General features: G+C 41.8%; 2 protein-coding genes across 3 annotated transcripts in view; one reads left to right on the top strand and one right to left on the bottom strand.

The window, feature by feature from the left end:
- Positions 1-15074, bottom strand: part of LOC126203570 (microprocessor complex subunit DGCR8) — a 237318-nt gene that overhangs the window by 193074 nt on the left and 29170 nt on the right. The window lies entirely within an intron of this gene.
- Positions 6552-15074, top strand: part of LOC126204290 (piggyBac transposable element-derived protein 4-like) — a 31717-nt gene continuing 23194 nt past the window's right edge. The window contains exons 1-2 of the mRNA XM_049938678.1: positions 6552-6666; positions 6770-7392. Coding sequence (XP_049794635.1) covers positions 6552-6666; positions 6770-7392 — 738 coding nt within the window. The remainder of the gene's footprint in view (positions 6667-6769; positions 7393-15074) is intronic.

Below are 15074 nucleotides of genomic sequence, written 5' to 3'. Positions count from 1 at the left end.
TTTATTTGGTTGGACATGCCACATGCCTCCCCACTGGAATAGTTTTAGGTAAAAGGCCATTTATTGGCAAAATTGCATTGAAATAGGTCAATGCATTGAAGTGGATGAGAACGGAGTGAATAACTCCCTCAGGACAAGCAACTTTGGCAATTCGCCTTGTCTGTTGGATGAGCAAGAGGACAACCTGCAAGGGCACGCATCTTGCGTGACGCAACCGGCAATCGCGTGGGTCCCTAGCTGTCTATGTCATTCCTTAACTTTTCAATTTCACGGCTTAGTCCGTCCTACCCATTTTCATCTTTCAACTTTCCATAGAACAACGTCTTTTGGAGTTAACTATCTGGGCGTGTTCTAACGCAAAATTATTTAGTCCATGTGGACTAACACAGGTAGACTTTAATCTTTCATGTCACAGAAGGATCCAGGAGAACAGTGTTCCACCCTCTCTGACGATAGCTGTTCGAGCACTCACTCACAGACGTGAACCGCGTCTAGCCCGCAGCTTAACCGCCAGTAAGCGGAAGTCTCAGTTCAAGACCTGTGCTTTCTTTGACATTGTTCTTCCATTGAATTTTCCGAAGGATCAATGACTACTATAGTGGTATTATTTAATTGCATGACATGTCTCAGGACACAGGATATACCCAAGGATAGATGTGAGTTTTAAGCAACTAGCTGGGCCCGTTGAGTCCAGCACTGGAGTTAGAGAGACGGCAAATTAGTCACAAAATGGTGAGAGGATGAAGATGGCGAATTTGGTCGCACAGCAAAGTTTCCCTTTGTTAGAGATGTCGAGTTTTAAGAAGTACATAGCAGCTATCCTGGAATTGCAGTATTGTCGTATAAACAGTTAAGCAGGTGATACTGTCATGTTAACGATGCGCCGTACACCATACCTTCATACAGGAAAAGTATTTCCTCCAGGGCCACGTACCTTACACATTGCAGTTAGTGCCCGCAGAGTGCCCAGCTGATTGGTTTATTCTTTCAGTTTTCGGTTTCGTAAATCTATCGTCTACCTACCTCTTTCATCTGTACGTCATTGCCTTTTATACTTCACTACGACTACTACTAAAGTCAGAATTTCTCTGTTGTTGTCGCGATCAGCCTTCTGGCCTCTCTAGCAGTATTCATCCTGCATGGTTTACAGTCCTTGTGACATATTTTTTTAATGCTGATGTGAAACATGTCCTCAGGCTACCCACCCACTCTGTCTCAGATCCTTGTATGCAAACTGGACTATACTATCTCGTTTCAGACTTGCTCAACCAGTGTCAATGTACAACTGCAATAACACTGCACCCCCCCTTTCTCCTGGCATAAGGGTTAAGCAGAATAGCTTTACAGCACTGCTGCCCACTACATTTCCCTGGCATTGGGGTTAAGTAGAGCTGCGCCCACAGAAACTGTGATATGACTTACTTTCTCTAACTGATGAAGCAGTCATCATTGCAATAGCACCAGCAGCAACTGAGTCAATGCTGCATACCAATCTGAATACGGCACTAAATCATTCAATCAGTGGTATAACTGTCACAGAAGGGGTGTAATATTGCTGAACAAGAAGGGTAGGAGAGCACAACTGCTCCCTGCCTCTTCTCTGGCTTAAGGGTTGAGCAGAGTTGCTTTATGGATAAAACTATGGATAAAACATCATATCTAGAGGCCGTGCTTTTAACAATAATGACAGCAAATCCATGAAGAGGCGGTTTTTGTTGGATATCACTTCAGGGTCTCACAGACATTTTTAGCTGTTACATAGTTCTAACTCACCCAGAAACCTAAATCCTATATCTCAGACCCGCCCCCCTGCTTAATTTTGAAAATGAGAAATAATTTTTCTCCGTTATTTTCACACCTGACTTTATGGTGTTTAGCAAATATACTGATGCATGAGAAACTACTACTCATGATACGAACATTATCACATTGGGATGGTCAGCCCAAAGAGGCATTTACCTTTGTTTGTTTATTGATATGGGACATGCAGTAATTTTGTCTTGCAGGACACTACTTGTTTACCCTTCATTGATCTGTTAATAGGGAGTGTTGGGGTTACTCTTCAGGGACTGGGAAGGTGAAGCTGTGGCACGTCCGTTCTGCAGGGAATGCCAAACACACTTCTCCCTCCGGCGCCACAGTGAAGTACTGGAGCAGTGGGGGATCTTGGGTAAAGGGGTAGGGGAGGTTTCCTGTCTTTGGGATCTGTCATCTTTCCTTCTTCGTTTACAACACTCCGAAGATTCTATTTCATTTCTTACTTCTTGTCAGAGTACCAAGCTATTCTTCCCTCTGTACATATGCATATGTCTCTATTGCTGAGACCCTTCAACACTTGTCAATGTTGACTAAAGCCTATTATATAGGAGGATCCAGGTAACAAGCTAGCATTTCTGCACTACTGAAGACACTGAATTTACTTGAATACCTAACTACATAATTATTGTGGCGTACCTGTCACTTATGAACCAATTTACAAATACATAATGTAACACAAACCTCCTATATGCAGTAGACCAACCTATGGTATTAACCCTTCATTGCTATGAACACAACTTCCAGTCACAGACATACGAGATAGAAACCTCAGACAGTGGAGTTCAAGCAAACCGTTCTTTTCTTATTGTGATGTTATCACGCCACTAATAACCTTTCATGCCACCATGGCTTACTCCCTTAGTATTCGCTAACATTTACCTATGTTTTTCTGCCTAAAGGCTCATTGTTGTACCTCTGTCAACCGATTTGCCTGCTTTGTCCAATATGTCAAATGATCGCCTCGTTAACGTCAATTGATGACCTCTTAAAACATGAGGAAGGACAAATTTCTTAAGATCGCCTGCTAGCACACCTAAATGAATGGCAGACAGCCACTCAACTACATACAACCATTATACCCAGTGCCACAGTAACCCTGGTCACTGCTATTCTTATTATTGTACTGATATGGACCTTGTACAAAAAGGGATTTTGCGAATGGTTAAGACCGACTCTCCAATGGTTCCAGAACCCCAGCCTCAGGGCAAATATTGACTCGAAGGAAAACCCTATCAGGCATTATGCCCTCCCTTAGTTTTAAGAGTGTAACTGTGTTATCAACTAATATGAAAACTTGTGCTGCATAATGAAGTGCTCCCCCTAGTGCTACTCCCCTTTTAAAATGTGTGTGAAACATGTGAACCTCCCCTCATACCCCACTGCTCTGAGTTCCTGTGAATGGGCTTGGCCACTGCCACGCCCCCTTCTGCCCAACAGCTCATGCGCTGCCCGCTGAGGACAACACACCTCGCCGCATCGCGCCACTCGTCTCTGCAAGCAACTTCAGTGGACTCTTACATATTTCAAAATTATCTAAAAAACACCAGACATCTGGCATGCTTGCCTAATTCAAACTATTTTGATGTTTTATTCACTCTTGTCAACTCATGTAATTTTGTTTTTATGTGTTATAATGATCTTACCTTGTTCGTGTATACACATAATAATGCTGACATGTGTAAGCCCCTTGCGACCCTTAGGAGGTCTTATATCTATACCCACCCATAGTTTAAGGCCCCTACTGTCTTCTGTGGGAACCTTTAACAGTCAAATAACCACTTTGTTTTGCAAACTAAAATTGTCTACATTTAAGTACCAATTACATTGAGCAAACTCACATACATTCTCCGCTCCCACAGAAAGGGGAGGAGTGTAAGGTTGAGCCAAATAGTATGAGATTTTACTTTATTTTTATATGCTTTCAAAAGTTACTTTATTCTCTGCCTGCGGTCAAGCAGTATCTGACAGCTTTGGCTGCCTGTAATTTTCCCATCCCACGGTCCGGCAACAGGAAGTCAGCACCAGGGTAGGCAATCTCAATCACACGCCTCCCTGGTGTGCTGATGAGGTAACACCGTCTATGCAACGGTGAGCAGGCCACACTCTGGAAATTTCCATGCCGCCCCCGCGGGTTCTTCGGCTTCTGACCAATCAGGGCGGAGGAGGCCGCGTGGCCATGCTGGATGTATTCTGTCGCCCTCTGCCGAGGCTTGTTCTCTCGGTCGCGCGCCCGTAGCAGTAAACATCTCCTGCCCTTCCCGGTGCTGCAGCACCGTGGACTTTATTTTCAGTAGCTGCCACGCCAGTCGGACTTGTCCGAATGGCAGACACAACTTTTCCTTAACTTTGCGAACTATGTTTCGCCCATGACTACACTCTGGCTCACCCTCGCCTCCCTAGGCCTCACTTAAGTGTCCCTTTTGAATTCAGTTGTTGCTAATAAAAGACCTAGTAACTAAAACCGACCTAATGGTTTATTCCTGCCCACCGCCTTCCACTCCGGTTATCCTGCACAGTAGGTCAGTCAGTCTAGAGCCTTGTAATCCATTATTTTCCTCTCTTTCTGTAAAATCCTGCAGTCTGGCGACCAAGATGAATGACGCTCTCTGCAGTTGACATAGATGGGAGGCAGGGCACATGGATTATTGGGATGTGATAGACGTCCACAATCTCGACATGTGACGCTGGAAGTACAGCGGGTAGACATATGGCCGAACTTCCAGCACTTGAAGCACAGCATTGGTGGAGGGATATATGGCTTGACATCACAGCGGTAGATCATCACCTTGACCTTCTCGCGTAAGGTGTCACCGTCAAAGGCCAAGATGAAGGCACTGGTGGCAACCTGATTATCCCTCGGACCCAGATGGACACGCCGCTCAAAATGAACACCTTGCTACTCTAAATAGGCGTGCAGCTTGTTGTCAGACTGTAAAAGAAGGTCCCTGTGGAGCATAATACCGTGGACCATATTTAAGCTCTTATGTGATGTGATGGTAACAGAAACATCCCCTAACTTGTTACAAGTGAGTAAAGTCCATGACTGGACAGAGGATGCTGTTTTTATCAAGACTGACCCAGGCCGCATTTTGAACAAGCCCTTCACCTCCCCAAAATTGTCCTCTAAATGCTCTACAAAAAACTGTGGCTTCATCAAAACAAAGGAGATCCCATCAGTTCTCATACATACCGGGGTGAATAAGGTTCACTGCCATCCTTAGCCTAGCGTTCCTTCTATGGTGTGGCCAGAGAGGGGAATGATTTAGGGTCGTACTTTCTTGCATTCTACTGAGACTTGGAATGTTTAGAGACTGCTGGTGTTTGATCATCAACAAGTGACGATGTGGTATGCTTCATTGCGCGTCATCCGCCCTGATTCCACCCACTCTGACCAGGGGCCCTCCACACAGGCTCCACCCAGCTGCAGCAAAGGCCGCCTGGCAGGATAGCCACTGCTGGGAGTCCTGATGCCCCAGGATGACGGGCATCTACTCCTTGGCCGCGGGGAGTTAATGGTGCAGGCATCAGCAGAGTGATCCCTCTGTAGCCAGGAGGCTACAACCAACAGGGTACATGGTGGCCCCACCACAATGGACTGGCTACTGTGCTGGATATGAGGTGCAAAGTCCATGGTCATCGTCGGCGCAAAAAGCAACACTGCATAGTGCACGGTGGAAAATGCACCCAGGAAGGTGTCCTCGTGCAAGAGATGGAGAATGAGCTGGACTGCAGTGCGGCGACGTGAAAGTGGGCTAAAGATCTCAAGGCACGATGAACACGATGCATCATGTAAAGTGATGCCCTTCCCCAATTGGCTCACTCTTCGGGAAAATTTTGAAAAATGGAGGTCATACCCAACAGGGGACCATCACATAAAGGCCGAGACGTTTGAGGCTACTTTTAGTCGCCTCTTACAACAAACAGGAATACCTCGAGCCTATTTTAACCCCCACACCTGCTGGGGGTGTGACTAAGAGAAGGATAAATACCACCTACAGGAAAATTAAAGAGGCCTTCGGAGAAAAACAGCTACATGAATATCAAGAGAAATGGAGAAGGACATAGATGAAGATGAGGTGGGAGATATGATAGTGCAAGAAGAATTTGACATAGCACTGAAAGACTGAAGTCCAGGAGCAAACCACATTCCGTCGGAACTACTGACAGCCTTGGTAGAGCCAGCCAGAATAAAACTCTTCCATTTTATACGCAAAATGTATGACAGTTGAAATACCCTCAGGCTCCAAGAAGAGTATAATAATTCCAGTTCCAAAGAAAGCAGTTATGAAAGGTGTGAAAACTACCAAACTATCATTTTAATAAGTCATGGTTGCAAAATACTAACATGAATTCTTTACAGAAGAAGAATGGAAAAACTGGTAGAAGTCGACCTCGGGAGAGATCATTTTGGATTCTGGGAAATGTAGAAACAAGTAAGACAACACTGGCACATGGCTTATCTTAGAAGATAGGTTAACACTCTAAGCGCCAAGCCCGTAAAATTTACGGGCCTGGGATCGCGCGAAAATCACCAAGCCCGTAAAATTTACGGGCCGCTACATTTAATTTCATTCAAAACACTGCAACGTTATTTCTACGGGTTTGGCCAGCGCTATACGTTTTTCAGATGTTTATTAACAAAATGCGTCCATAGATGTCACGGCAGCGCTGTAATTCATGTTAAAACTTATCTTTGCGTTCTCAGTCTGTATATCATTCAGTTGTTTGTCATCATGTTTCGGCGCGGTTTATCAGACGCAGAAATTGCGGATTTGATCAATCATAGCGACACTCTGGATAATGTAGAGAGTGATTCAGACGATTCTGAATGCAATGGTGTGTTTGAAGGTACGTATTTCCGAATTTTCCACGTAATTGTGCAGTACGCACATATCTGTTGAACATGTGTAAACGATGTATGTAGTTACACATAATGTGATATTCTTTTTAGAAGACGAGATTGATGACAGTTTGTCTTCAGATGAAGACGAGAATGATGTTGAAGGTGTTGCTTCAAATCCAGCAGCTGTGCCGTATCCGAAAGACAGTGAGTGGACTGCAGTTGACACCTACCGACCTCTGCCTGTCAACACGACACCCAGGCAGATACTAGTGGATATTGATGAGTCGAGTTCTGTACTGGATTGCAGTAAAGTGTTCCTTACTGACAGTGACGTAAATGAACTCAAGAGACAGACAAATTTGTATGCATCACAGACAATACAGAAGAAAAGAAGAGGAAATAATCTGAAGCCCCATTCAGTTTTGAGTTCGTGGAAGCCAGTGACTATAAGTGAGATGAGGCGTTTCTTGGGTATTATTTTCCACATGTGTGTTTCGAAAAAGCCAAAAATTGCGGACCATTGGAGCACTAATCCTGTTCTTAGTTGTAACTTTTGTCCCCATGTCATGAGCCGTTTGCGTTTCACTCAGATACTGTCATGCTTGCATCTTGTTGACAATTCAAATCAGAAAAAACCAGGCGAAGATGGATTTCATCCACTTTACAAAGTTTTGCCATATTATAATAATTTGAAGGAGCGATGTATCCAGGCATATCGTCCCTCAGAAAAAGTGACAATTGATGAAGGAATTTGCCCATTTCGAGGTCGTGTGAGTTTCCGTGTTTACATGCAAAATAAGCCTCATAAGTATGGACTGAAAGTATATGCTGTTGCTGAAGCCAGTAGTGGCTATGTTGTAAATTTTGAAGTTTATGCTGGTAAGCATATTGTTGACAATTCTTCGTCTGCGGTTATTTTGCGATTGTTGTCTGACAGCAGCTTGCTGAACAAAGGCCACACTGTGTATTTAGATCGATTTTATTCCAGTCCAGAGCTATTTCAGCAACTGGCAGAGAAAGGCACTGGAGCTGTTGGTACTGTGAACAAATCCAGGAAAGGATTGCCTAAAGATTTAGTATCTGCTAAGCTGAAAAAGGGCGAAATGTCTTTTCGGCGTAAAGATAATGTATTGGCAATGAAGTGGAAAGATAAGAGAGATGTGTATACATTGTCTACAAGGCATCAAGCAACATTTGGTACGCATACTAAGAGAAATGGGTCTGTAGTATTGAAACCACTTCAGGTACTTGATTACAACCTCAATAAAATTGGAGTGGATATTGGAGACCAACGCCTGCAGTACAATCCGTTCCAGCACAGAACTGTGAAATGGTGGCGAAAATTATATTTCCATTTGCTGCTTATGGGAGTATCAAATGCATTTTGGCTGTACAATGCAGTGCACAGGAAGAATATTACAATAACAGACTTTATAACAGTGCTTGCAGTTCAGCTTGTTGAAGACGACACACTTGAATTCATTCCAAGAAATGAAGGAACTGTAGGTCGGCTAACAAAGAGACATTTTTTGCAGCACATACCTGCAACTACTAAGAAGTATGCTGCTCGTGTGTGTCACGTGTGCAGTTCCAGGAGCAAGAAACAGAGTGGCAAGGCTTCTCGCAAAGAGACACGATACGAATGTGAACAGTGTGGCGTTGCACTCTGCCTGGAACCTTGCTTTAAAATTTTCCACACTAAAAAACAATATGATTCTGTGTGAAATTTATATGTAATACTGTATACTATCAGAAACATGTAATGTAGTGCCACAATTTTGGTTAAAAATAAATCACAATTGTATTCCCTTATTCGTATGACTTTTTCTAAATTCTTAAAACATCTAAGTGATTTCTATAACTGTACCTTAAAGCTGTGCATTGTAAAGTAGTTTCTTTCACTCAGAATTAAAGTAGAAATGTGCAGCTTCAAGATGGTACCAAATTTGCCACAATCCAAACAGTAGATTTGATGCAGTAATTTTTTTAATATTGGTAAAATTGCCCGGTTTCTAGGGACGGGTGCATAAAATAGGCCTGGTACAGAGAGTGTTAAGGACAGGCAAACCTACATTTATAGTGTTAGTAGACTTAGAGCTTTTGACAATGCTGATGAACACACTGAAATTCTGAAGGTAGCCGGGGTTAAAATACAGGGAGTGAAAGACTTTTTACAACTTACACAGAAACCAGATGACAGTTATAGGAGTTGAGGGGTACGAAAGGCAAGCAGTGTTTGGAAAGGGAGTGACACATGGTTGTAGCTTGTCCCCAGTGTTATTCAATCTGTACAATGAGCATGCAGTAAAGGAAATCAAATAAAAATTTGGAATAGGGATTAAAGTTCAGGCAGAAGAAACAAAAACTTTGAGGTTTGTCAATGGCATTGGCATTCTGTCAGAGATGGCAAAGGACTTGGAGCAGTTGAACAGAATAGAAATGATGATATTCAATCTGTACAATGAACATGCAGTAAAAGACAAACATCAACAAAAGCAAAACAAGGATAATGGAATGTAGTTTAATAAAATAAGATGATGCTGGGGGAATTAGATTAGGAAACGAGACAAAGTAGTAGACATAAGAAAAACATTTCTAAAGAAGAGAAATTCGTTAACACTGAATACAGACTTAAGTGTTAGGAAGTCTTTTCTGAAGGTATTTGTCTGGAGAGTGCCATGTACGGAAGTGAAACATGATTGATAAACAGTCAAGACAAGAAGTGATTAGAAGCTTTTGAAATGTGGTACAAAAGAAAGCTGAAGATTAGATGGGTACATCAGACAACTAATGAGGACATACATAATAGAATTAAGGAGACAAGATTAAAAGAAGGGATCAGTTGACAGAACTCATTCTGTGATGCCAAGGGATCACCCCAATTTACTACTGGGGGGAGAGAGAGAGAGAGAGAGAGAGAGAGAGAGAGAGAGAGAGAGATAGAGAGAGAGAGCAGAGGGGAGGAAGGGAGAGAGAGAGAGAGGGGGTTGGGGGGGGGGGGGGGGGAAGGGGGGGTAAAAATCACAGAGGGAGACAGAGAGAAATATAGTAAGAAGATTCAGAAGGATGTATGTTGCAGTAGTTATTTGGAGATGATTAGCACAGTACAGAGTAGCATGGAGAGCTGCGTCAAACCAGTCTTCGGACTGAATCCACGACAACAATAATTATCTCTGCACCAATATAATCTTAAAAACTTTCCATCCCCAGGCTCTAGTGGACACTTTTGATACCAACCAGCTGCTGAGTTATCCTCTGCCAGTGGTGTCATTGGATGCGGTATTGAGGGGCTCAACACACCACTCTTCCTGATGTAAACTTTTGTGACCTGGAGCCATTACTGTTCAGTCAAGTAGCTCCTCAAATGGCATCACAAGGCCGTGTGCATCCTGTTTCAGTTATCCTACCAAGGAAAACCCCTGGCAATAGTGGGAATCAAAGCCAGGTCCTCCATATAGCAGTCAATCACACTATCCAACTGCCATTCAGCTATGGAGGCAGACAAGATCATCTTAACCTGTTACACACTTTTCTCTGAATCAACAATTGCAATTAGTATTGCAGAATTTAATTTTTCCATCACCAAATTATTTATGAGATATTTAGTATGTGTTTCAAAATTTTATTTCTGGCCAATGACATAAAACTCACTCACAATTCTTTACAATGTTTCTGTTCACCGAACACACTGCACCATCTCTTTTGGTTTTGAAGATATATTAGCAGCCACATTTGCGGACTGAATTATGGGATGTTACGTCCACCTGTTAAGGAAATGTCAGCTCTTTTTAATGTCCAAATATGTTTCAGTACCTATGTGCTATCATCACTAGGTGTTTTTATTCCTTTCTTACATTATGGAATAGTTGTTTCTGTACAGACTCCTTTGCATTATTGTATAGTTTGCTCTCTTTATTTTCATAATCCCTACCTATTTCATGTTCATCCATTGGGGAAACACACACAAAAATAAGGCATGTTCTTTGAAGAACTCGCACAAGTTAAATTTTTGTGGACAAGTTTGGATGTAAAAAAGAATATCTGTTTGCATAACAGATGGAACTTAAATTCCATATTACTGTCATCAGTTCTTATGTAAGTTTTGACATGCAACATAATAAAGCAAAGGTCAGTCCACTGTCAAATCAAATGTAGGTGAAAAAGTTGCATGAACTGCACAGGTAAGTTTGCATTTACAGGAGATGAGTAAAGAAGTAACTGTTGTTAAAGATGTGCAAGCTATTAACACTGCTCGGCACAAGCTGTCAACTGAAGCATGCTAAAGACAATGAGGAAACAGATGGCACTGGCTGTGAGGTGGTACTGTGCAATGGGGAAAGAAACAAAGTGTCAATCATGACTTGTACCTTGACTTCATCATGCTGAGGAATTACACTATATTATATTAAATAATATGGTACTGTGCAATAATTACATCCATTAGCCTTTTGGATTAGACAAAAAGAGATACCATAAATGTTGTAATTTGAAATACATATGTTTATGGAAGTAGGATGATGCTCCCCTTAGCAATTACTGTAAACTGGCCTCTGAGTAGACACCACCTGACATGCTCCACCTCTCTCCCATTCCTCTCCATTTTAATCTCATGTCACTTCCTCTCACCCCAGCTAAGACTGCTGCTTGATGTCTCATGCTACAGTGTCGGGATAGAATAGCAACTAAGTGTGTATGGGCTGGGCTCTCTGTAGCAGGACTTCATCTGAAAGTTTAGTTAAGTATTGCCTTTACAACTAGAAATACTGTTGCTTGACATCCCTTCTATTCCTCAGATACTGAAATGCCTCAAATAGATTTTATATTTTTATTTAATGTAATGACTAATGTAACACACACACACACACACACACACACACACACACACACACACAGCATTACCAACTACACGAATAAGAGTGAAATTATATTGCACACCTAAATCATGTTCATTCTGCTAAAAAAAAAACCTCTGCTACAGCATACATTCTCATACAATGAAAATTTGTTCACAAACAACTGAAATCGTGAAGGTTATTGTGTCTGACATTCAACAGCATTTTTATCAAATCAAAGTTATTTTCAAACAAAAACTTTCAAAACACCTGGAGAGAGGTCCTGGCAGTTTAAAGCCTAGAGTCAAGCTAAGATTTTTTTGTCAGGCTAGTATCAAGGTTTGAGTCCCAATCTAGCTCATATTTAGAGCCCAACAGGAGGAGAAAAAAAATCAACTCACACTCAAACACAAAACTGGAAACTATTAAGTGTCTTTCTTCAAACATAATTTGTTAGCTTACATTGACATAACGGCAGAACATCAAATCACAACATAGAGATCCTTTACGGAAGTTCTTTTCAGCAGATGCAGGGGCAATAGTCTGGATAGTTGGTCTTTTAACATTAGCCAACATGGTCTTGCTATGTTGTTACTGCAAACAGCTATAAGCAAGGAGAAACTACTGTCATATTTCCCAAAGACATGGAGCCCTACTATATTGTTCAATGATGATGGCATCTTCTTCAGTACAATACTCCAAGGATAAAACAGTCCCCATTCGTATCTTCAGATGAAGACTGTTCAAGAGGATACTGTCATCAGAAAAAACTAAACTGATGGTGTATGGGTAGGTTAGACAGGGTAAAAAGAGAAATGGACAGGTTGACGTTAGATGCAGTTGGAAACAGCATAGTACAGAGGTAGTAAGCACTGTGTGTCTTGTTAGGTAAATACACAATTATCAACACAAAATGAAATAGGGCAAGACAAGAGCAGGTCAAATAAAGAATAAGAATATAGGAATAGTGAACACACAGTCAGTCAATAATGATACAAAGACAACAGCCACCACATCAGTACAAGTTCCACAGATCAACAGAGTCAAAAAAGAAATACATGATGAGGTAAAAGAAATTATTCAGGTGGAGTCACGAAAATTTAGTTGCGATAACAGAATGGAATTCTGTAGTAGGAAAAGGAAGAGAAGGCTAAATAGAAGAAGACATGGACTGAACGAAAGAAATGAAAAGGGAAGCCACCTGGTAGGACTTTTCACAGAGCACAATTAAATCATTACTATAATTGAGACAGTGTAAGAAGATCCCTAACAGCTCACAGCACTGTTGCAAGCTGTCAACTGCAGAGCATTAACAGCTGCAGGAGAGAACACGTAGCTGTGACAACACTGAGGCATTGCCATAGAAACATTTACAAAATCGAATTACGTTATTGGTTGGGATAGGCCCGTGAAACTGCCACACCCAGCACACTGCAATTGTCGTGGATCAATTTACGTCGACTCAGCTATAGCACATGGTTTGAAAATCATGAAATAAAGTTCCGTATGTGAAAGAGAGGAAAAACACAGTTTTCTTATAGATTGCATAATAGTAAGACATGCACTTTAGAAGCAGGTTTTAAACTCCTGATCATTTCTGGAGGCAGATGGAGACCCAGACAATTATTTATTATGAAATGTGGGCTAAACTGAAGACACTGCAGAAAGGTGAGACCCACATAAATTGAAAGTATCAAAAGTTGTTTGGTGTTTCAAGAGGAACATGAGTAACAATTGTCTGAAAAGGAGAAACAACTATAAAAGATTATAGATAGGTAGCTGAGAGGGATGAATAGTGAAGGCACCAAAGGATCAAAAAGGCAATGCCCAGTAAAAATCCTTAGATAACACAGAAGATACTGAATCCAATAGGATAAAGGAGATAACATCAAAATGCAGCAAATAAAGCACGCAATACGGACACCTAATAAATGAGATTGACAGACTTGGCTAAACAGCAAAGCAGGAATGGCCAGGCCAGAAATGCAAGGATGCAGCAGCACACATGACTACGGGATAGATAGTGGTGCCTATGAGAGAGTTAAGAGAGACCTTTGGAGAAAATGAAGTAGCTGGTATGAATATCAAAAGAGCTCAGATAGCAAGCCAGTATCAAAGGAGGCTGAAAGGGGGAAGGAATATATAGAAAGACTATACAATGGAAACAAGCTGAAGGCAATATTATAGAAATGAAGAGGAATTACATGGAGATGAAATAAAATGTACAATCCTGGAGGGGGGGATTTGATAGACCATTTAAAAACCTCAGTTGTTACCAAACCCCAGAGTAGATGACATTACCTCAGAATTATTGAGATCACTGGAAAGCCAACCACAACAACTAATTTCAAGGTAGGCATTTGCTGACAGGGATGAATACTAATGAACCATCAGTTTAATAAGTCATTGTTGCAAAATACTGACTCGAATTATTTACAGAAGAATGGACAAACTGTTAGAAGCCAGCCTCGTAGAAGATCAAGTTGGGTTTTTGGAAAATCATGGACACACATCACGCAGTACTGACTCCTATGGTCACCCATGATATAGGGGCAGCATCTTTGACTACTAATCAAAACGTCTTCGGTTCCAGGTTCGAAACCCCACCACTGCTTAAATTTTGAATAAAAGGCAACAGCAACAAAGACTTGCAGTGTATGAAAGTCACTCTCATTCTGCCAACAGCCTTGTCAGAGAGGGTGGAGGAGCAGACAGAGATTTCAGTCACTCTCTTACCCTCTGCGTGCGAAACTGGCCCTAAAATGCAGAAGAATTAGCAATGATCAATGGCATGAGGATGCAGAAGACAATGGAAACCACTGCATTAAAGACACACACTGTGTATATGCAGGACAAGTGGCCTGTAATTGAGGAAGTGTCATGATGACCTCTAAATTAGCCACAGATTCTGGACTAGTCCCCCACTCACAGTTCCAGAGAGCAATTGCCAAAGGGGAAGTGACCATGAGCAAAGGACTGAATGACAAATGAAAGGCTAATGTTCTACTTGTTGGTGAGTGGTTTGTCAGAAGTTTGAACGTGGTAGGGAAGATAGAAAATATGAAAAGGGAAATATTAATGCTCAATCTAGATATAGTGACAGTCAGTCAATGAAGTGAAATGGAAAGAAGACAAGGATTTCTGGTCAGAAAATATAGAATAATATCAACAGCAGCAGAACATGGTAAACAGGAGCCTCATTCATTAGAAATGGGAAGGTAGGGCAGAGAGTGAGTTACCGAGTTGTGCTCATCAGAATCAACAGCAAACCAACACCAACAGTTCACATATACATGCTGATGTCACAAGCATGATATGATGAGAGAGAGAGAGAGAGAGAGAGAGAGAGAGAGAAAATGAGGATGCTGAACAGGTGATTCAGGATGTAAAGGGAGACAAAAATCAGAGTCATGGAGGACTGGAATGTGGTTTCAGGAGGAGTAGAAAAAAAGGGTTACTGGAGAATATGGGCTTGGTACTTGGAACGATAAGAGGAGAAAGACTAACTGAGTTCTGCAATAAATTTCAGCTAGTAATGGCAAACACTCTGTTCAAGGATCACAAGAGGAGGAGACATACTT

The sequence above is a fragment of the Schistocerca nitens genome, chromosome 9 (genome assembly GCF_023898315.1).
Source record: "Schistocerca nitens isolate TAMUIC-IGC-003100 chromosome 9, iqSchNite1.1, whole genome shotgun sequence".
In the NCBI taxonomy this organism is placed as follows: Eukaryota; Metazoa; Arthropoda; class Insecta; order Orthoptera; family Acrididae; genus Schistocerca; species Schistocerca nitens.
Note: the sequence above shows the minus strand (reverse complement) of the source record. Positions and strands in the feature narration are given on the sequence as shown.